At 49.5% G+C, this 21,609-nt stretch overlaps 1 protein-coding gene across 5 annotated transcripts in view; it reads right to left on the bottom strand.

Annotated features, from left to right (window-relative positions):
* HIVEP3 (HIVEP zinc finger 3) overlaps positions 1-21,609 on the bottom strand; it is a 119,688-nt gene that overhangs the window by 16,239 nt on the left and 81,840 nt on the right. For all 5 annotated transcript variants that reach the window (XM_049878959.1, XM_049878960.1, XM_049878961.1 and 2 more), the window contains one exon: positions 2,683-2,858. In XM_049878959.1, coding sequence (XP_049734916.1) covers positions 2,683-2,858 — 176 coding nt within the window. The remainder of the gene's footprint in view (positions 1-2,682; positions 2,859-21,609) is intronic.

Here is a 21,609-nt window from a genome sequence, read left to right on the forward strand (position 1 = left end):
TTGGCTCCTGCTCAAGAGTAAGAGGGGAGGGAGGATATACAGGCAGACTGATGGAGGAGGCAGGTAGTCTGTGAGAAAAGGGTGGTCTGTGTTATCTGAGCTGGTGGTTGAGGGGGCCCACCACACACCACTTCAAGAAGACAAACAGCCTTGGAGCTCCTGTGTCCTGCTTATTCCCTCACTCCCCAGTGGGCAGAGACAGGTAAGAGGAGCTTCTTTGCATCTACCTGCCTTCTGCCCCAACCTGCACCTCTGCCAGTCGGTCTGAAATTCCACCATTTCAGATTCCCTCACTGCTTTGGGTCTTGAAGGTCTTTTCTTCCGGAAGCTCCCATGAACATTTGAGAAACCACTCGGAACACTCCTTGGTATTAGTTGACAGCAAAGCCTTGGGGACTGGCCTTCAGGATGGTATGGGGATGCTCCACACTCTGGGAAATGCAGACGGTCTGCAGCCCTCTGCTGGGATTACACAACCTCAACCCTCCAGGGCTCGACCTTCCAGAGCTCTGTCCTGGCTCAGAGACCCAGGGAAGGGACTGAGGAGAGGCTCAGTGTGGCTTTCAGTGAAGGAATCTCCTGGGAGGGTGCTCCTGCTAGAGACCCAGGCATCTCTCAGACCTGGCAAAATGGGCAAGAGGATAGAAGTGAGTGCCCTCCCACCTCCCCAGTGGAGGAGACTGCTCAGGTTAGAAACTCAGCCAGGATGGGTTTTTTTTTTTCTCATTGTGGTGGGATGATGGCTCTCCCAGGCAGTGGACACCTGGGCCTCCATGATGGGCCTCAGGTGTGCTCCACAGGGTCCCCCGCCCACATGCCTGTCTGTCTGAGCTCGAAGGCTCAGTGGCTGGGCTCCTCCTGCTGAGAATGGGACAATACAGTCTCACTGGCATGCCCTGGGAGCAGGGGTTGCAGTCCTGGGCACTCTGGAGACCACCTGATTGGAGCCTTCTGCCATCCCCTCCAGAGAAGACAGGGAGCTGCTCACAGAGAGGAGGGCAATGTGGGCGATGGCCATGAGGTTGCTGTCCTGGGCTCTAGTTACAGCGGTAGCATTAAAGTACTTCTGTTTTCTGGGACTCACTTTCCTCATCTTTGGGGGGCAGGGGGTGGGGGGCTTGGACAAGAGGTTACTAGCTTTCAGACTCGATGACTGTTATTTAAATTATAAATCAATAATTCCCACCTGTCTCTCCTGCGAAGTCCCATCTGGCCACCTAAGGTCAGGGGAAGTGGGGTTGGAGGGGACGCATGGGGTAGAGTCCACCTCCAGGGCTGATGCACGTTGGGCCAAGCTGTCTTGGAGATGGCAGGGCTCCAGGGTTTGGGATGCCTTTGACTCACCCATGCGACAGGTATGGGGGCTCCTGGCCCACCAAATCTTGCTGGGCACCCTATGGGATACAGCTTATATGACACTAAGAAAGAAGAGGATTAAGGGAATGGAAATGGGAGGATAGGTGCCTCCATTCCAGTGAAAACCTTGGGAGAAAAATTTGGGTGTAACCTGAGGATGAGAGGACAGAAGAGGGTGAGGGGTCGGGGAGACCAGGCATGGGAACATGATCAGAGAGAAGGACACTGAGCCAGAGGCTGTGATCAATTCACCCCTGACATCTGGGCAGAGAGAGTAGGAGGGGCTGGGCAGCAGGAGGACGGAGGAAGTGAGGAAGGCTGGAGGACCGGACTGGTGCCTCTCCAGAGTGTCTACCTGGCCTCTCTCTGAGAACAGCTTTACCAACAGGATGAAGGTCAACATGTGGCAAGAATGAAGTCTGCCTTTGACTTCCATCCACGGAGAGACCAAACGGCTCCTGTGGAGGCCAGAGTGGAGGCCCCCAACTTGCTCAAAGGAGGAGGCAGGACCATCGTCCCTGACTCATGACCCAGGAAACTGCAAAGCATAAGAGGCTGAAGCCACCAAGGACGCCAAGAGCTCAGGCCCTCAAGCAAGCTGCAATGTCTTCCCTTCCTGTCCTACAGGAGCAGCCAACGGAATCAGCAGAGAGGTAGAGCGTGATCTAAGAACTTTAGCAGACTCCTCCCCCTTCATCCACGCTGCAGCAGGCCAGGCCACCACCATCCCCTATCGTATAACTCTCTGGGGCACCTACCCTCCATGGCTGGGCCTCCTTCCTGTCACAGGTGACTGCCAAAGCCTGTCCTGACCCTGATATCTGGAGGGGAGAGCCAGGCCCTGTGCTGAGAGCCGCAGAGAAGCCGGGCGGAGCAGGACATGACGGGAGTGTTGAGACGGTGGAGGCAGGGGTGGACTCTGGCATGAGAAGTGACGATGCGTGTGTTAGGTGGGTGGCTCAGGGTGGAATGGATTTCCAGACTCAAGAGTGGCAGTGACAAGTGTGGATGCCGAGGTCATCAGATCAGTGGCTAAACGGCTAGGAGACATGCAAAGGAAGGGGTGATGAGGGAAAATCCCAAACCAGGGGCTGTGCTCAGGAGTGTGCCGGGTGAGGGAGGGAGAGTTGTTGGGGGGGGCGCGTGTGTGGAATCCGAGGAGCCAGCTGCTCTGCCACTGGTTGCCAAGTGGGGCAGGAACCAAGCAAGTGAGGTGCTCTGGGCCCCAGGCAAAGAGGCCTGGGCCCCTGAGCTCTGTGCTGGGGCTCCCAGAGGGGAGCTCCCTGCACTGGGCAGGGGCAGGTGCCCCGGCCGACTGTCTCTTACCTTTGGTTTTAAAAGCAAAGTGACAGTGCTTGCACACATAGGGCCGGACGTCAGTGTGGGTGCGGATGTGTTTCTTCAGCATGCTGGGCTTCTTGCAGCGAATTCCACACTCCTCACAAACATATTTCCCTCGGCCGCGGCCTCGCACATATACATACTCTTCGTTTGATTTGTACCTATGAGCGACAGGCGTCATGGTAAAGGAAAAAAAAAAAAAGGAGGAGAAGAGGTGGGTTCCCACCTCAGAAGATGTACGTGTTTCCTAGCTTCCTCCAGCCGGTTATGGACATTGGGAGTAGAGGACGTGGAACCAGAAAGAACCAGAGGTGGGGTGGGCCAAGATGTTCTGGGGGTCGACCGTGGACTCCTGTGCCTGCCCTGACCCATGACCCAGACACTGGAACTTCCTGCTGGGGAGGGAGAAGCCCCAGGTCCCCAGATGGCCTCCTTTCCAGAGCCAGCCCAGGCTATAGTATCTGCCCATCAAGAACAACCACCTAGGCCAATAGAGTAATCCTGTGATTAAAAAAAATAACAGCAACAGTGCTGGCAGCCACCATTTACCAAGTGCTCACTCTGTGTGAGGCGTTTCACCTGAGTTAGCTCACAATCGCCTGAGAGGCAAGGACCCTCAGGAACCCAAGGGTGAGAGAGTGTGAGAGACACACCCAAGCTCCCACAGCCAGAAAGTGACAGAACCGGGATCAAAACCTGCCCCAAAGCCCATCCACTTTCCCGTTAGGGGCAACAAAGGCTAAAATAGTCTATGGGGAAGCCACCCAGACACTTGTGTGAGGGGAAGCAACACGGACCACCATGATTTCTAGGAGTCCTGAGCTCTCTCCTGTACCCCCACCTCCAGTCACTCTGGGGGTGCTTCAGGACCCAGATTCACAGCCACCTCGACACTCCTGGAGCTTCAGGAATCACTTTGGATCATAGGAGGAAGTGCCAAAATGTTTCAGAAGCTGCCTAGGGCAGCCAGACCACCAGCTGGGCCTCAGGGCCACTGATATTCTCTAGACCTGAATTTGGATGCTCTTATTTCCATATCCACGAGTCCCACAAGGCTCAATAGGATCATCATCAAAGCCGTCTTATCTGCTAATGCTACACACGTTCAAGTTTCCAGCGGGGCTGAGGAAAGCTGTGGCAGGCGACGGGGCTAAGGGGGAACTCCTGGCATACTTCCAGGAGAAAAAGCCTTCTCACTTACACACCTTGGGGTCTGTCTGTCAACACAGGAGCTTTGGAGGAGGGTCTGGCCTCTCAGCCTGCTGAACCTGCCTTCCAATGTCTAGCAGAGTCCTACCCACGCCCCACACTTACACCGCACACCAGAGAGGAAGATGCCAACGCATTCCTGCCCAGCGGCAGAAATATCACCAACACACACACACACACACACACCCCTGTGTTTTGCCATCTCAGATACAGCCAACCAACACCACTCATGGCATCTAAAACCGCCTTTTCTTCACTTTTAGAAGCCCTGACTTGACCAATCAATTTCAGATGTGAGGTCTTCAGGTCAGGTCGGCCAAGTTTCACCTGCCCTAGGGCTAAGCGCCATCTTGTGTTTAGTGGGAGGCACTGCAGGCCATGGTGGGCGTATTGGGGAGAAAGGACTCAATTTTGGTCCTAAAAAAGGCATCCTATGGCCAAACATGTGGTGTCTGCTCCCCAGTGACAGCTGTTCATCATCATGTAGTAGGCTTCCTGGGCCTAATGCAGCTGCCAACACCCAGATTTTAATTCCCATGTCCTTCAAGTCCCACGGGAGATTCAGTCTTTCCGTGAAGACAGGCTGAGATGGGGCTCCCTTTCCCAGCAAGGAGAAGACAGGGTGAGAATGGCTCAGTCTCCTCTTTGCACCAGGGGCTCTGCCACCACCTGGACACCAGCCTCAACTCAGCCTTGCTGTGCTCAGTGCGTCCATGATCCCCTGACTCTGACCGCCAACTACAATGGGTCCATCAGCATCCACCTTCCCTCCATGTCCGCTGCTGTGTTGGGTGATGTGGGGTCACTCCCACACAGGCCTTACAGCCACTACGATGTGACCATGTTTTGGCTGGTTCTACGCTTAGGCCAACTTAGAAGCAGGTGTCTATCCATCTCGGCTGCTCTCAGATCACTTCATTTCTTCCCCCATATCAAGCTTTGGTGACAGATGGCCTTTCCAATGACTAGATATACAACCTGTCTATCAGTTTGCTGTACTGTGGTGGCTAGCATGTTGCTGTGATGCTGGAAGCTATGCCGTTGGTAATTCAAATACCAGCAGGGTCACCCATGGTGGACATGGGTTTCAGCATATCTTCCAGACTACAAAGAAAGTTCTGGCAATCTACTTTTGAAAATTAGCCAATGGAAACATACAGATAGCAACAGAACATTATCTGATTTGCTCGCTTTGGACACGTCATCAGAAGGAATCAATTGCTAGAGGAGGACATTATGTTTGGAGGGCCAGCGAAGATATGGGAGAGCCTCTGCAAGACGGATTGGCACAGTAGCCCAATGAGAGACTCAAACATGCCAGCAGTTGTAAAGATGATGCAGGACTGGGCAATGTTTCATTCTGCTGTACATAAGGTCGCCATTAGTCAGTATTAACTCAATGGCAACTAACAACAAAAACATACAAAGAGAGAGAGAGGATTCTGTTTGAGTCTTCAAGGGCGGTGCCATGACTGGGGGGCCATATACACAACTACATACAATACTTTGTCACCCCCATGGAAGTCATGCACAGCCTTCTGGGAAGAACAAGGGAGGGCTTCAGGCCAGGGAACCCAGGGGCAAAGGCAGGAGGTGTTAGAAGGCCTGGAGTGTCTAGCGAATGAGACGAGATGAGGCTGGACAGGCAGGACAGGCTGGACAGCCATTGGCTTTGAATATCACACTAAAAAGTTTAGATTTGATCAAAGTTGCCTTAAAGATAAACGTAAGAGAGGATACCTCACTGGCATTGTAGGGAATGGTTTGGAGGAGGAGAGAGTAGTCCAGGCACTACATGCACGTTCTAGGACAGGGATTCTGGAGCCTTCTGGGCATAGAATCCACAGGCCTTGGCAGCCATATAGGTAGGGGTGAGGGTCAGAATGAGGGAGGAAAAAGACCCAACATTTTCAACTTGGCTCACTCAAGTGGTTCCATTCTCAGGCTTGGATGGAAACTATGTTGGACTCTGGTTTTCAGCTGCTGAGTGTGAGATGCCCATGAAATAAAAAAAAAAAAAAAAAAAGACAGGAAGAAATGTGTGGTACAGTTGAAATTCTGGGACTCAGGACAGGAGCTGTAGATTTGTAAGGAGTAAGATGACTGCTCAAGAGAGTACATAAAATGAAAGGGGACCAGAGGCCTGGGAAGTACCAAAATGTAACGATGGCAGAAAAAAATTGCACCAAAAAAAAAAAAAAAAAAAACTGCCGCCAGGGGGAGAAGTCAGAGGGAAGGTCAGAGAAGTAATAGAAGAGCTGTGGTTTGGAAGCGAAGATGAAAGTAGTCCAACACAGTCTAATGTCACGGAGACCTTGATGAGGATGGCCACTGAAGGGCCGCAGGACTTTGAAGATGGCAGTCCTGGCTGAATGACCTTGAGCTTGTGACGTCTCTGCTTCTTGAAGGCCAGGACTGGGGCTTGTACAGCTCTGGGGTTCTCACAGGGCCCAGCTCAGGGACAGGCATGTGGCAGCTGTCCTTTAGTGTGAACTGGACTCTCCTCCTACCAAAGGCCAACCCCACCACCTGAGCTCAGGACCCAGTCCCTCTTGCCTGCACAGAGACCCCATGTATTAGCTACCCTCCCCAGCAGTTTCTCAAGGGCCTCGTTGCCTCCTTCTTCTCACCTCCCCATCCCCACAGACCTACCTCAGTTCTCTCCCACACAAACCACCCAACCAAAAAGCCTCTCTTGACCCCAGTTCCACTCCAGCGACTGCTCTCTCTGCTTCCCTTCACAGCCCAAAGAGCTGTTACATTCGCTGTCTACCTCTTTGCAGACTGTTCTTGCCAAGGTCACACGCTGCTAAATCCAGAGGACATTCTCCCGTTTCCCGTCTCCCCTCTCACCAGAAGTCCACATATCACCTTCCCGAAGCACTTGCTTAACTTGTATGATCCCCTTCTCTCTGAAGTCCCTCCTCCTCAGTCTCCCTTTATATGTTGGTGTGCCCCAAGCCTCCAGCCTATACCTTCTCACCTCCCACCTTCCCCAAAGTGAGCTCCTCTCTGCATGCGGCCTGACTCTCCACCTAGACATGGATGGCGCCCCCCTTACCTCTCCGCCACCAGCTCCAGTCTCTTTGCTGTGCCCACTCAGCAACCCGCTGGTGATCTTTAGGCACCTCACACCTCATGTGGCAACAGCCACTCACCATGTTCCCCACAGCACCTCTCCTGGGTCCTCATCTCAGTAAGTGGCACCACTTCCCCGTGGTTGGCCAAGCCAGCTACTTGGCCATGATTCTTGGTGACTCCATTTTCTCCACTCTCCATATTCAATCCATCACCACAACCTGTCAATGCTACATCCAAAACATGTTCCAAACATGTCCGTACCCCTCTCCCCACTTGCCAGGCCACCAGCCTCTCTCCTACCACACTGCATCCTTCCTTCACCAAGCAGCCAGATGGAGCACTCCAAAAATAGGTGTGGCCCTGCCACGTCCTCCCAGCCCAAGGAGCCCCATTCAATGCTCCTCCCGTGATCTCAGAATAAAGCCCTACCACTTCGAGGCCCAGAAGCCTCAGGCACCATCTGCTCTGTTTACCTCTCCAGCTCTTCTTGAACCAATTCTTACCAACCCCCAACCCCCACTGCACTCCCCTCCAACTGTACCAGACCTCACGGTTCCTCAGAGTCCCTGCCAAGTGTCTTACCTCCTCCCCAGCCCCAGATTAGCCTCTCTTCTGTCCAGCTTCTCCAGTCCTTCCTGCACCACTCTTCTGGGCCTGCGGAGGCTCCCCACTCCTTCACAGCACTTGTCATGCTATGTGCATTACAGTGGCCTTTTTACAAGCATAGTCCCTAATATCTCCATGAGGGCAGGGACCATGTCTACCTTATTCGCTGCTGCATTCTCAGGGGCAGCACAGTGTCTGATACTCAGCAAGTGCTCAGTCAATATCCACTGGTTGCACACTCAGAAACCAAAACTTCCCTTCTGGGGTCTGTATTCTCCTTGCAGTTGAGAGCCCCCAGCCAGGCATCACAGCCGGACACTAAAATCAGACTCTTTCAGCCTGGATTTTCCCACTCTCTGAGTTCCTGAGCACAAGCTGAACCTGATGCTTTGGGCTCTGGATTATTGTTAGCTGCCATCAAGTTGGTCTCTGACTCATGGCAACCCTGTGCACAATGGAACTAAACACTGCCTGGACCTGTGTCATTTCCATGATCAGTTGCCACTCAGACTGTTGTGATCCATGGATGGGGTTTTCGCTGACTGATTTCTGAGATCACCAGGCTTTTCTTCCTAGTCCATCCTAGTCTGTAAGCTCCACTGAAACCTGTTCAGCATCATAGCAACATGAAAGCCTCCACCAACAGACTAGTGATGGCTGCTCATGAGGCACATAGGCTGGGAACTGAACAGGGTCTTCCCCCGTGAAACAAGAACATTCTACCAATGAACCACATTGTGCCAGTCCTGCATAACCCTGTCTGATGTAAGGGGAGATATATGCTGAAAACGGAAAAATGAATTTTCCCTGGTGTAAAAAAGGCCACTCCCTCCTCTTAGAAAACTTGTAATTGTAAATTCTTTCTCTGCCCCTTTGGGAGGTTTGTAAACCCTAAAAGCTAAATAAGCCTTCTGCTGCAGTTACAACCCAGGAATGCTTTCTCAAGAACCTAGGAGCCATCTCTTTGAAATGTAAACATGAAGGAAGTAGTGTTCCTATCTCCGTGGAGATTTAAATTAGGTGTCTAGTTCCAAATTATAATTACCTACCTGTCAGAGAGAAATGAGTAGTTTACTATTCCTTTCGATAAAGGCAATTGTTGTCATTGTTATGTGCTGTCCAGTCAGTTCTGACTCATAGCCGACCCTATGGACAACAGAAGGAAACACTGCCCAGTTCTGCGCCATCCTCACAATCATTGCTATGTTTGAGCCCATTGTTTTAGCCACTGTGTTAGTCCATCTCGTTGAGGGTCTTCCTCTTTTTCGTAGACCCTCTACCTTACCAAGCATGATGTCCTTCTCCAGGGACTAGTCCCTCCTGATAACATGTCCAAAGTATGTGCTTCCAAGGAGCACTCAGGCTGTACTTCTTCCAAGATAGACTTGTGTGTTCTTCCAGCAGTCCATAGTATATTCAATATTCTTTGCCAATACCATAATTCAAAAGCATTGGCTCTTCTTTGGTCTTCCTTATTCATTGTCCACATTTTCCATGCATAGGGGGTGATGATATAAATATCATAGCTTGGGTCAGACCCACTTTAGTTCTCTTTGCTTTTCAACTCTGTAAAGAGGTCTTTTTGCAGCAGATTTGCCCAATGCAATATGTTGTTTGATTTCTTGACTGCTGCTTCCATGAGCACTGATTGTGGACCCAAGTAAAATGAAATCCCTGGCAACTTCAGTATTTTCTCCCTTTATCAAGACGTTGCTTTATTAGTCCAGCTGTGAGGATTTTTGTTTTCTTTACGTTGAGGTGCAATCCATACAGAAGGCTGTAGTCTTTGATCTTCGTCAGTAAGTGCTTCAAGCCCTCTTCGCTTTCAGCGAGCAGGATTGTGTCGTCTACATATCTCAGGCTGTTAATGAGTCTTCCTTCAATCCTGATGCCCTGTTCTTCTTCGTATAGTCCAGCCTCTCAGATTATTTGCTCAGCATACGGATTGAATAATATGTGAAAAGATACGACACTGACACACACCTTTCCCGACTTTAAACCATACAGTATCCTCTTGTTCTGTTTGAATGACTGCCTCTTGGTCTAAGTGCAAGTTCCTCATGAGCACAATTAAGTGCACTGGAATTCCCATTCTTTGCAATGTTATCCATAATTTGTTATGATCCACATAGCTGAATGTCTTTGCATGTCAATAAAACATAGGTAAACTTCTTTCTGGTATTCTCTGCTTTCAGCCAAGATCCATCTGACATCAGCAATGATATTCCTTGTTCCATGTCCTCTTCTGAATCCAGCATGAATTTCTGGCAGTTCCCTGTTGATGTACTGCGGCAATGTTTTTTTGAATAATCTTCAGCATAATTTTACTTGTGTGTGGTATTAATGATATTGTTCCATAATTTCCACATTCTGTTGGCATAGTGGTTAAGTACTATGGCTGCTAACCAAGAGGTCAGCAGTTCAAATCCACCAGGCACTCCTTGGAAACTCTATGGGGCAGTTCTACTCTGTTCTATAGGATCGCTATGGATCGACTCAACGGCTGTAGGTTTACTGGGTTTGGTTGGATCACCTTTCTTTGGAATGGGTACAAATATGGATCTTTTCCAGTCAGTTGGCCAGGTAGCTGTCTTCCAAATTTCTTGGCATAGATGAGTGAGGACCTCCTCCAGTGCTGCGTCTGTTTGTTGAAAAATCTCAGCTGGTATTCCGTCAATTCCTGGAGCCTTGTTTTTTGCCAACGCCTTCAGTGCAGCTTGGACTTTTTCCTTCAGCGCCATTGGTTCTTGATCATATAGCTACCTCCTGAATTGGCTGAACTTTGACCAATTCTTTTTGGTAGAGTGACTCTGTATTCCTTCTGTCTTCTTTTGATGCTTCGTGCATCATTCAATATTTTCCCCATAGAATCCTTCAATATTTCAACTAGGGGCTTGCATTTGTTCTTTAGTTCTTTCAGCTTGAGAAATGCGAAGCATATTCTTCTCTTTTGATTTTCTATTTCCAGGTCTTTGCACATTTCATTATAATACTTTAGTTTGTCTTCTTGAGCCACCCTTTGAAATCTTCTGTTCAGCTCTTTAACTTCATCATTTCTTCCATTTGCTTTAGCTACTCCACATTCAAGAGCAACTTTCAGAGTCTCTTCTGACATCCATTTTGGTCTTTTCTTTCTTTCCTTCCTTTTTAATGACTTCTTGCTTTCTTCATGTATGGTGTCCTTGATGTCATCCCACAACTAATATATCAGCTCACTAATGTGTAGGATACTGACTTTCAAGCATTCCATTTCATTTTTAACAACTAATATTCCTAGATTCATACTTTGTACATTCCACGTTCCAATTATTAATGGGTATTTAGAGCTGTTTCTTCTCATTTTGAGTCATGCCACATCAGCAAACGGAAGTCCCAAAAGCTTGACTCCATCCACTTCATTAAGGGTGACTCTGAGGAGGCAGCTATTCCTCAGTTGTATTCTGAGTGCCTTCCTACCTGCGGGACTCATCTTCCGGCACTATATCAGAAAATGTTCCGCTGCTATTCATAAGGTTTTCACCGGCCAATTTTTTCAGAAGTGGACCACCAGGTCCTTCTTAGTCTGTCTTAGTCTGGTTGCTCTGCTGAAACCTGTCCACCAGGGGTGACCCTGCTGGTATTTGAAATACCGGTGGTATAGCTTCCAGTAGCACAGCAACAAGCAAGCCATCTGTACCACAAATGACAGATGGGAAAGGAAATTAGCAAACACAAATAGCCACCCCGATTAGCAGGTGGATTTGAGATGAACTGTGTGAAAAGCAGTCCCTGGGTAGTGCAAATGGTTAACATGCTTGGCTGTTAACCAAAAGGTTGAAGGTTTGAGTCCACCTAGATGCTCCTTGGAAGAAAGATCTGGCAATCTACTTCTAAAAAATCAGCCAGTGAAAACCCTATGGAACGCAGTTCTATTCTGACACACATAGGGTCACTATGAGTTGAAGTTGACTTGACAGCAACTCTTTTTTTTTCTTATTAAATGACAAATGGTGCTGTCAAGGTCTCTTACTTGCGGACTAGTTATTTATCTTCAGAACATTTTGTATGGAGTGGAGTGCGTCTGCTTGGCTATGTAATGGGTCAGATTTCTTTCTTCTTTGCAATCTCTTTAACGGATTGCCTGTGATGTATCACATTCTGTTTTAATGCTTATTCAATAATAAAATAGTTTTCTTTCTTTTCTACTTTTGTGGAGAGGTTTGCTGAGTTGTGAGATTTTGTTTTCAATTATATTTCCCCAACGCTGAACACTCATCACTTTCTAAGAAGAACTATTCTGCTTACAAGGGTAGTGGTTGGTAGGAGGCCTGGGTTCAAGTCCTGGCTCCTGCTCTAAATTGCTGGCTGACCTTGGGCAAGTCACTTACCCTCCCTGGGAAAGACACCCAGCATCATTCAACGCCCCATCAACCTTTTTACCATTGTTTTCATTTTACAGAAAAGGGAACCAAAGCCCAAAGAGCTTAAGAGATGTGGCCAAAGCCACCCAGTCAGGGACCTTCCCTCTCAGCACTCTGCCCCTGCATAGATGTGCTGCACAAATACTCTGGGATGATGCTGACCCAGGTTTCATTAACACTACCCTTCTTCAGGATTCTCAGGGGCCTGTAAGGCTGCAGACAAACAGGAACGACATCTTTCTCTACCCAGCCTTTCCTGAAAGGCTGCCAGCTTTGGGGCGGAACCGAGCAGGTGTTGACAGCTGCAGAAAAATGCCAGTGCAGGAAACCAGAAAGTCGTGGTGGGGGCTCAAGGGGCATGGTCCTGCATCTGTTGGCCCTGCTCTTACTCTCCCCATTTATACTCCTCCCCCCACCTCCTGCTTCCAAAGCTGTCTTTTGGAGGCCTGTGCCACAGGTTGTCCTTTACCCACAGGGAGAAACGACCAACCCCCTGCCCTCCCTGGGGTGCAAGCCACTGACAGATCTGGGTTGAGGCAGACTCACAGCTCCCAGGACAGGGAGAGATTTCTCCAAGCCCACTGCCTGCCTGTCTTCTGCTGTCCCGACAACCCATGAGCGTCATCCGGTCTAGAAAACAGCCTTGGGTTTTGTTATTAGAGAAGAAGAGCTGTTTCTGTGGATTCCAGGATGTCTTCTCTGGAGAGACCTTGAGCTCAGCCAGCTTGAGTACCTGAGGGTCAGGGCAGTGACCTACTTGAGGACACATAGCAAAGGGACATGCTCCCACCTGGAAGCAGCTCTTGGTAGGTCCTGCTGCCTCAGGTCAGGAGACAGTGGGGCTGTGAGGAAGGGTGTGCATCTGCCAGGTTCCTCCTGGATAGCTCTGTTTTCATCCTTATGCTACCACACCCACTGCCATTGAGTCAATTCCGACTCATAGTGACCCTATAGGACAGAGCAGAACTGCCCCACAGGAGCACCTGCTGGATTCGAACTGTCGACCTTTTGGTTAGCAGCTGAACTCTTAACCACTACACCACCAGGATTTCCTCCTTATGCTACAGCCCTAGACTAATGGACTCAATGGAAAAGGAAAAGATCCTCTAATAACCCATTGATGAGGAGGGTCTTATCATTATCATTTAATAAAGAAGAACTAGGGGCAGTGGAAGGAGTCCTGGTGGCATAGTAGTTTAGCGGTCAGCTGCCAACCAAAAGGTTGTTGGTCCGAACCCACTAGCCACTCAGCGGGAGAAAGACGTGATGATCTGCTTCCATGAGATTACAGCCTTGGACACCCTATGGGGGCAGTTCTACTCGTCCTATAGGGTCACTATGAGTTGGAATGAACTCGACAGTACACAACAACAACAGGGGTAGTAGTGGTTCACTGGCAGAATGGTCACCTTCCATGCAGAAGACCTGGGTTCAATTCCCAGCCAATGCCTCTCATGTGCAGCCAACACGCATAAGTTAGTGGAGGGTGTGTGTTGCTATGTTGCTGAACAGGTTCAGCAGAGCTTCCAGACTAAGATGGACTAGGAGGAAACGCCTGGTGATCTACTTCTGAAAATCAGCCATTGAAAACCCTACGGATCACAACGGTCCAATCTGCAACCAATCATGGGGATGGTGCAGGACCAGGTACTATTTCATGCCATTGTACATGGGGTTGCCATGAGTTGGGACCGACTTGATGGCAGCGAACAATAACAACAATAAAGAAGGAAATTGAGAAAGTGACTTGCCTGAAGTCACAAGGCAGCTAGAAAGTTGCAAGGCTGGGTCTGGAGCCAAGGTCTGACTTCAGTGCTCTTAAGCATGACATAGTATGACCTAGTGTGATGTCCTCCCCTGTACTCTAATCCTGCAGGTGGTGCTACCAGAGCTGCCTGACAAAGCAATCAGCTCAGGCAACTTGGATTGTGGCTCTAGGTTCTTCTGAGGCATGTCTAAAACCCCACAGATCCCATCAAGCACACAGGAACTAGGCACAGAGCTCCCAAGGAGATGGTACATCCCCCTACTGAAGATTACAGACAAAGGGGTTTGGTTGAGATTAAATGGCATTTCCAACAAGGCAATGGATGAGATAGTTGGTCCCAGATAATGATGCTGTCTAAGGTAGCGAGCTCCCTGTCATTAACACTGGTCACCCAGAGGCTAGATGAACAGACTAGGGTACCCTGTGGCAGGAAGGGAATGAATGATTACTGTGAGCCCATTATAGATGCAGCGTGGCGGTAGAAGGTGCTTCATGTGGATTAACTCGTTTACCTCTGTAACAACATTGTGAAATGGCTATATTTATTCCTGAGGACAAAGGAAGAAATGGAGGCTCAGGGCCCTAGAGGGCAGTGTGGTGGCAATGGGACCGGGCAAGGCAGAGGCAGTGTAAGGAGGTGGGGAGTGTGGGGGCTGTGGTGAACTGGAAGGCAGGGCACAGTCCCTCTCAGAGGGGGCAGCAGCTACTCCCTTCCAGCCAAGTACTGTGTGGGGTTTTCAGATCTTCTGGCTTTTCAAGAAAACCACAAATTCAGACTTTTATAACTAGTAATGTTAGCAAACTATTACATTGCTTTTACTAAGTGCCAAAAAAAAAAGTGCCAAGCACTATTGTAAACATTCTATGTGCATTCCTTCATTTAATCTGAACAACAGTGTATGAGATGGAGATTCTTTCATCCCTGTTTACACATGAGAAAATGGAGTCACAGAGAGGTTAAGTCACTTGCCCAAGGTCACACAGCCAGTAAGTTTGAACCCAGGTTGCCTGACTACGAAGTTTATGTGCTTAACTGCTTCGCGGTTTTAAGATATGACACAACCTGTTTTAAGAAACGGTGCAAATCAAATAAAATGCAGGAGAGGTGGATCCAACCCAGAGCTAAATTGTGCCTCGAAGTAATTTCCCCAAGGTCATGCAGCTAGTGGGGGCCTGTCTGACTTTCAGGCGCATGATTTTTCTCTCCATAAGCACCATTTTTCTCTTAAATGGGGGCGGAGAGGCTCCACGGCCTCCAAGTTATCTTTTAAATCTGAGATTCTACAAGGATATTCTACATTTATATTATTGACTTTTCCTTATAGTATTGTTAACATTTGGAAATTATCAATCAAATGTTGTCGTTAGTTTCTGTTGAGTTGATTTTGACTCATTGCGACCCCATGTGTTTCAGAGTAAAACTGCTCCATAGGGTTTTTTGGGCTGTAATCTTAACTGAAGCAGATTGCCGCTGCTTTTCTTCCGTGGTACTGCTGGGTGGGTTTGAACCAGCAACCTTCAGGTTAGCGGTATAGCACAAACTGTTTGCACTACCTAGGAGCTTTAATTAACACAAATTAAATAATAAACAAATTAATATTTTATCACAAAACTCTTGTATCTCCTCTAAATTTAGATATTTTAAAACCAAAACCCATCACCGTCTAGTCCATTCCGATTCACAGTGACCCTATAGGACAGGCTAGAACCGCCTCATAGAGTTTCCAATGATCGCCTGGTGGATATTTTCAAGGTTTGCCAAATTTATGATTTTATTATGATCTTGGTGTCAAATACGTCTCCCCCCCCCCCCCCAGGGAATCTGACATGGGTTTAGTCAGGCAAAGCAAGAAGAAGATGTCATCAGAAACGTACACGCTGTCAATCCAAAGCCCATTGTTGGGCAACCTGTGTCCTGTGAAGTGAGACTTTGGGTCAGCTCCCAGCGGTCACTGTGCCCTGGGAGATCTAGCCACAGAGAGCTGACTGGCTTGGCCAAAGTGACACGCCGCTGTCTCAGGGAACTTCAAAAAGGAAGGGATGTCTGTGAGAAGAGGAGCAAGTTCTATGCGGCACAGCCTACCGAGCCCTCTATCTGCTAAAAATACTGAGCTGCCAAAAAGTAGGAAACACAGCCCTTGGGGAAAATAAACTGGGGAGAGCTGAGGTGTCAGTCACTGGGAAGTTCACCCTGGGTTCTGGGTGCAACCAGATTCTCCTTTTGCCAAGGTTCTGGAGAAATTACATCATGTTACAACATCTGGGGTCGGGGGTCTTTAATGCACTGTCCAGGGACAGGCCTGCGGTGGTGTAATCCCACAGCACAGGCACAGAGCTCACCAGCTGAATCTCTATTTTAAGCAGCCATGCCAACAGTGAGCAGTATCCTGTGTATTTACTCAACAACACATACTAACTGCCTGGTCTGAGCCTGGGGCTGGGCCAGGGCCAGAAACACAAAGCCAAATCAGACTCTACCCTTGATCTCAAGGGTGAATAATAGGTACTTAAGAGACCATAAAACAAGAAATAAAAACGGTAATAAAGACAATGCACAAAGTGCTCTGGATGACCCAAGAGGAATCAGTGGGTTGCGTCCTAGGTGGCTTTCATAGAAGAAATGCCTTTTCATCCGGGTCTTTGTGGTTGCACAGGTGTGTGTTTTGTGAGCCCCCTCTGCGTGCAGTGTGGAGGATGGCGTAAGTGGGGAAGCAGAGGGCCAGGGAGAGGGTGTTGTAACCATGCTCAGGCCACGCCAGGGCAGAAGTGAGGGCAGGAAGAAAGAGGATACATGCGACAGAGCTCAGGGCGGCTGATGGAGAGACAGGAGCCAGGAAAGAGCAGGTGAAGAGCGGGTCAAGGACACCTTTTACACCTTCTGGGTGGACTCCCACTACGCTGCCAAATCCTTGCCCATTTCACAGGCATCTGTGCCATTTTCTTGATTTTACTACTGCGAGTTTTTTTAGGAGACGTCCGCTCTCAGCATCAGCTTCTGGGAAGACAGCAGCAGCTAACGAGTCTGATGCCCAGCATGACTCTAAGAATAGGATGCACTTTTATGCCAAAGAATTTGGGATGATAAGTGGAGATGCTATGGAGTGACTTCTGAACAACCAAGTGCACACATCCAAGAACCACCAAATAGGCCCAAGCCTGGGCTGATGCCAGCTCAGGTCTGAAGGATGCAGCCCAGGCCCTGTTTCTGGCCAGACAGCGAGATTAGGGGAAGAGACAGGAAGCCAGAAGCCAGAAGCTGGGCTCCTCATGTTCAGAGAAGTGAAACTGCCAAAGAGAAGCGATCTGCTTAAATGTGGACATTATGTGGAGTAGCTCCAACCTTCAGCAGCCCTGAGCCTACAGGGCTGTACAAGAGTGGCTTTCAAACTGTGCTCAGAATATGTGGAGAGGTGGAGGCTGGGCAGTGGGGTGCTGGACCCCCTCCTCCCCCAACCATACCCAAACCAAACCAATCCCGTTGCCACTGAGTTGATTCTGACTCATGGTACCCCACGTGTTTCAGAGTAGAACTGTGTTCATAGGGTTTTCAGTGGCTGTAACCTTACAGAAGTAAGACCAGGCTTTTCTTCTGCAACACCACTGGGTGGATTCGAACCAGAAACCTTTCGGTTAGTAGTTGAGCACAAACCATTTGCGCCATTCAGGACCGAACCATGGCGGCTCTGTATTGAGCTGTTCTTCAGAGTGGGTGTCCATGTAAGCCTAAGTTTGTAAAAAAGAGTTCTGTGAATTTAAAAACAATTTGAAAATTACTGTTTCAGAACATGCATGCTGGAAGGTCTTTAAAACCTCAGACGACAGGGTGGGAGGGGCCTTGTGCATTCTCTGATTTGGTCGTTTTCAGGCGAATCTCACCCACACGAGCACTCAGCACTGGGGGACTCAGGGTTTCCCAGGCAGATCTTGCTGCCTCTGGGCAGCTCTCCTGCTCTTAAGCTGAAATACCAACCTGTCCTTCTACCCACAGTCTGAGTTCTAGCTAGTCCAACTCCTCTTCCACACGACAGTCCTCCAAAGACAGCGCTCCATTCAGGACTCTTAAGTCCTTAGGTTCCGCATCTGCGGAAATGGGTCTTTTCTAGCTATCACGGAGGAGCTGAACGGGGTCCAGTCCTCTTTATTTTGCACATAAAGAAACTTGGCAGAGTTGAGTCAGGTGACGCATACAGGGCCTTTCAGAGGGTTACAAAGCCTGGTTGGGAAGTCGAGCCAGAACTGGAGCTCAGGGCCTCCTGAATTCTCATTCACTGCTTTTTCTCACATCGTGTTACCTCTTGGTATCAAGTCTGGGCACATACTGCTGCCTCTGCAATGAACACCATTCTCCTACTCCATTTCTCAAGACCCAGACAAGCTTTCTCCTCTGAGAAGTGCCTCTGACCCCACCTCCCATCAGTCTGAGAGGATGCTTCTCTCCCCAAGATCCGAAAGACCACTATGCTGAGGTGGCCACTGGTGGGGCCTTGCCCCACACCTCTTTCTCCCTGGTGCCCATCTGCAGCCAGACCGAGGTAGGCTTGGGAAGTGCCGATCTTGCACCCTAGTGGGTAGCAGCAGTGGCAACAACAATATAATCTGAACACCTGTGGTGCTTTAGCTTATACAAAGCATCTTCCTAATTACAGGATAACACTGATTCCTTCCTACAAATCACTGAGGTGGGTAATGTCATTTCTCTTTTTCAGATGAGGAAACTGAGGCTCAGAAAGCTTAGGTAACTTGCCTGAGGACACACAGCCAGTAAACAGCAAAAGGACACCAATCCCTCACCACTCCCCTCTGGATTAACATCCTTCTGGCTGTCATGGCTGGACCTGATGTTGCTGGCGGCAGGAATTTTCTTCAGAGCATGGAAAGAGAGCAGGAAAGGAGAGGGGAAGTCTCCCTGCTGCAAACCCCCTCCCTCGCCATGAAAGCACCACCCAGGGAAGCACCACCGTCAGCATCATCTTCATCGTCTTCATCCACAAGCATACACTGGGGTCCACACCTGGCCCTGGGCACATGGAGTGGTGGGAACAGGGTCCCATCAGGGGCTTGCTACGCAGGTGGCTGTCTGGGAGTCAGAGGAAGCAGAAAATAGGGCACCCTAGTTAGTGGCAGTGTGGTATGATGGAAAGAACACACGTTTTGCAGCCAAATGGGGCTGAGTTCCGTTCCCAGCTCTGCTTCTTCCTCCCTGAACAACCACGAGCAAGTGCCTTCACCTCTCTGACCTCAACTGTCATCTGTAGAATGGGTATACCTATACACACTAACATGTATATACATATATATACTACTTAGCAGGGGGTGCTGAGGATTAGAAATTATATTTGTAAAGTGCCTAGTCTGTACCAGGAGCACAGTAACCAACACCAACCAACCCAGTGCCATCGAGTCAATTCTGACTCATAGCGACCATATAGGCCAGAGTAGAACTGCCCCATAGAGTTTCCAAGGAGCACCTGGCAGATTCGAACTGCTGACCCTTTGGCTAGCAGCTGTAGCACTTAACCACTACACCGCCAGGGTTTCCAGAGCACAGTAGGCCCTCAATAAACAATGGCTGCAGTTACTGCAGACGGGGTGGAGGGTGGGCAGCAAGACTCAGTCCAGGGGCACATGTTGTACCTCAATCGGGTTGTCACCAGGGGCTAAGTCAGTTGCCTGAGCTACCTCGTGAGTGTGGGAGGAGGAGGAAGGGCTGAGGTACCCTTCAAATAGAGGGCGAGAGCAGAGCTTTGTCCCTCCGCCAGTCCTTGTGCTAGGACCAGGCGCCTCTCAGGGCTTGAGAGTAGTAAATTCAGGGCAGAGAAATGTGAGAAGTACTCTTCTCAGCAGGCTGAGAGCTGATAAAGAAGGTTTATAGAGACAAAACAGAAGCAGCTCTCAAGAGGGTCTGGCTACAGTCTCAGAAGAGACACACCAAAAACGTTTTTAAGTGAGGAGACCCCGGGCACTGGCGGGCCTGTGCTCACCCTCTGAAGCTGCCAGCCTCATGGGGCCGACAAGGAGGAGGAAGCCCAGGGAGGGTAAGTGCCTGGCCTAAGGCCGCATGACCATTACCAGCAGAGCCCGGACTACAGCCTGAGACTCCTGGGTATTAATGCCGGGCTGATGTGACTGGGTGGGATCTTGCTGCAAATGACCAGTTGCCTCCCCACACACGTCTCTGCATCTGGCCTGGTGCCCAGTAAAGAACTTAGTCAACACACAGTGTCTCCAGAAAGCCCCTGGGCAACCCTCCAACAGCGCTGGTCCTGGCTGGCTGAAGTGTCACTTATAAACGCTATTTAAAGCATGTAGACTGTCTTTCAGTGCAATCAGCAGCAAGAAGGCGACCCTGTGGCCAGAATTAAGGCCAGATGAGACACAAACTCACGTCTAAATGGCTGAAAGACAGCAGGCCCTGCTAACATTTATTGCAGATCTACTCTCTGCTGAGAGTAGTGGCAGACACTGAAGTGTCTGTGAGCTTCCAGAACTTTCACAACAATGCTGTGAAGTAGAGATATTTATCCCTATTCCATAGACGGAGAAACTGAGTTCAGAGAGGCACAGTGACTTGTCCCAAGCCACACAGCTAGTAAGTGGCACCATGTCACGCCAAAGATCACTCTGACCAGGCTTGCTGTCTACATTTTTAACCTTACAAAGCTACACGTTTTAAACCACATAGGATTTCACAAAACCTATTTTCCCTGCCTGTTGGGTCTAAAGCTGGCCATCAGGGGAAGCAGCCATTTGTCTGAACCAAATAGAAAATGATAAATGTCAAGATAAGGTATAACAATGGGTTCCAGGGTTTGGAAGAGTCCATGAGTGGTACAAAGAGTAAACGTGCTCAGCTGCTAACTGAAAGGTTAGAGATTCAAGCCCACTCAGATGGAGTCAACTCAATGGCAACTGGGCTTTTTTTTTTTGGCGGGGGCGGGGGGGTGTGCGCAGGGAGTTTAGAAGGGGAGTTGACATCTAGCACGTGGTGGTGGCAGGGTGGGGAAAGGTCAGGGAAGCTCCACGGAATGGGGCGCCTGACCTGGGCTTTGAAGACAGGTTGACTGTGTAGGTATTTGGAGAGGGAGAGGGGCCCTCCAGGTGGAGGAGCAGCACCAACACAGCACAGAGGCAGAAAAGCATGGGAAGAACAGAGGAAGCAGTTTCGCTGGGCAGAGGGAAGTGCCTGAAGGGGTTGTCTGAGGCTTGATCATCCACGGGGTACTTTGGAGGGAACTGGGGAGCCAGCAAAGGCTCTTAGCCAGATTTTAGGAGCAGCTATATGGTGGAGTTATATGAGTACCAGGCTTTGGGGATTTAAAAAATAGCCAAAACTGCACAAAGTGTTTACAATTTACAACCATTTTCATTTATTAATTCCTCCCCTCCCCTCACAGAGCTGCGATGAGGGATATGGCCTCTTTCATTTAATGGAAAGGGGACAGAGGTCCTTCCCTCACATGCCACTGATACCTGTGACCCGTGACAGCAGATAACAGGACCAGAGGCCCTCCCTGGCCTTCCCACCTCCCCGCCTCCTCTTTGGCTGCCCCCCCCCCCCACCCATCTGCTTACTTTCTTTCCTGCTCCAGCCTCACCATCACACCATTCCTCCAAGGTGCTAGCACTCTGGCCCTTGCTACTTCCTCCATCTTGAACCATTCTCCTTCTTACCCCTCGCCACGCCTTTGCTAACTGTCACTCATCCTCAGACCTGAGCTCAGATGCCACTTCCTGGGACATGCTTTCTGAGCCCTCCTGGCCCTCCTGCCTAGTGGCCTCATGTGCAAAGCCATCCAGGAAGCACCAAATTGGATCTGCAGGATTCACTCAAGCAAAGTCCTGTTGATC

Source organism: Elephas maximus, chromosome 3 (assembly GCF_024166365.1).
Source record: "Elephas maximus indicus isolate mEleMax1 chromosome 3, mEleMax1 primary haplotype, whole genome shotgun sequence".
In the NCBI taxonomy this organism is placed as follows: domain Eukaryota; kingdom Metazoa; phylum Chordata; class Mammalia; order Proboscidea; family Elephantidae; genus Elephas; species Elephas maximus.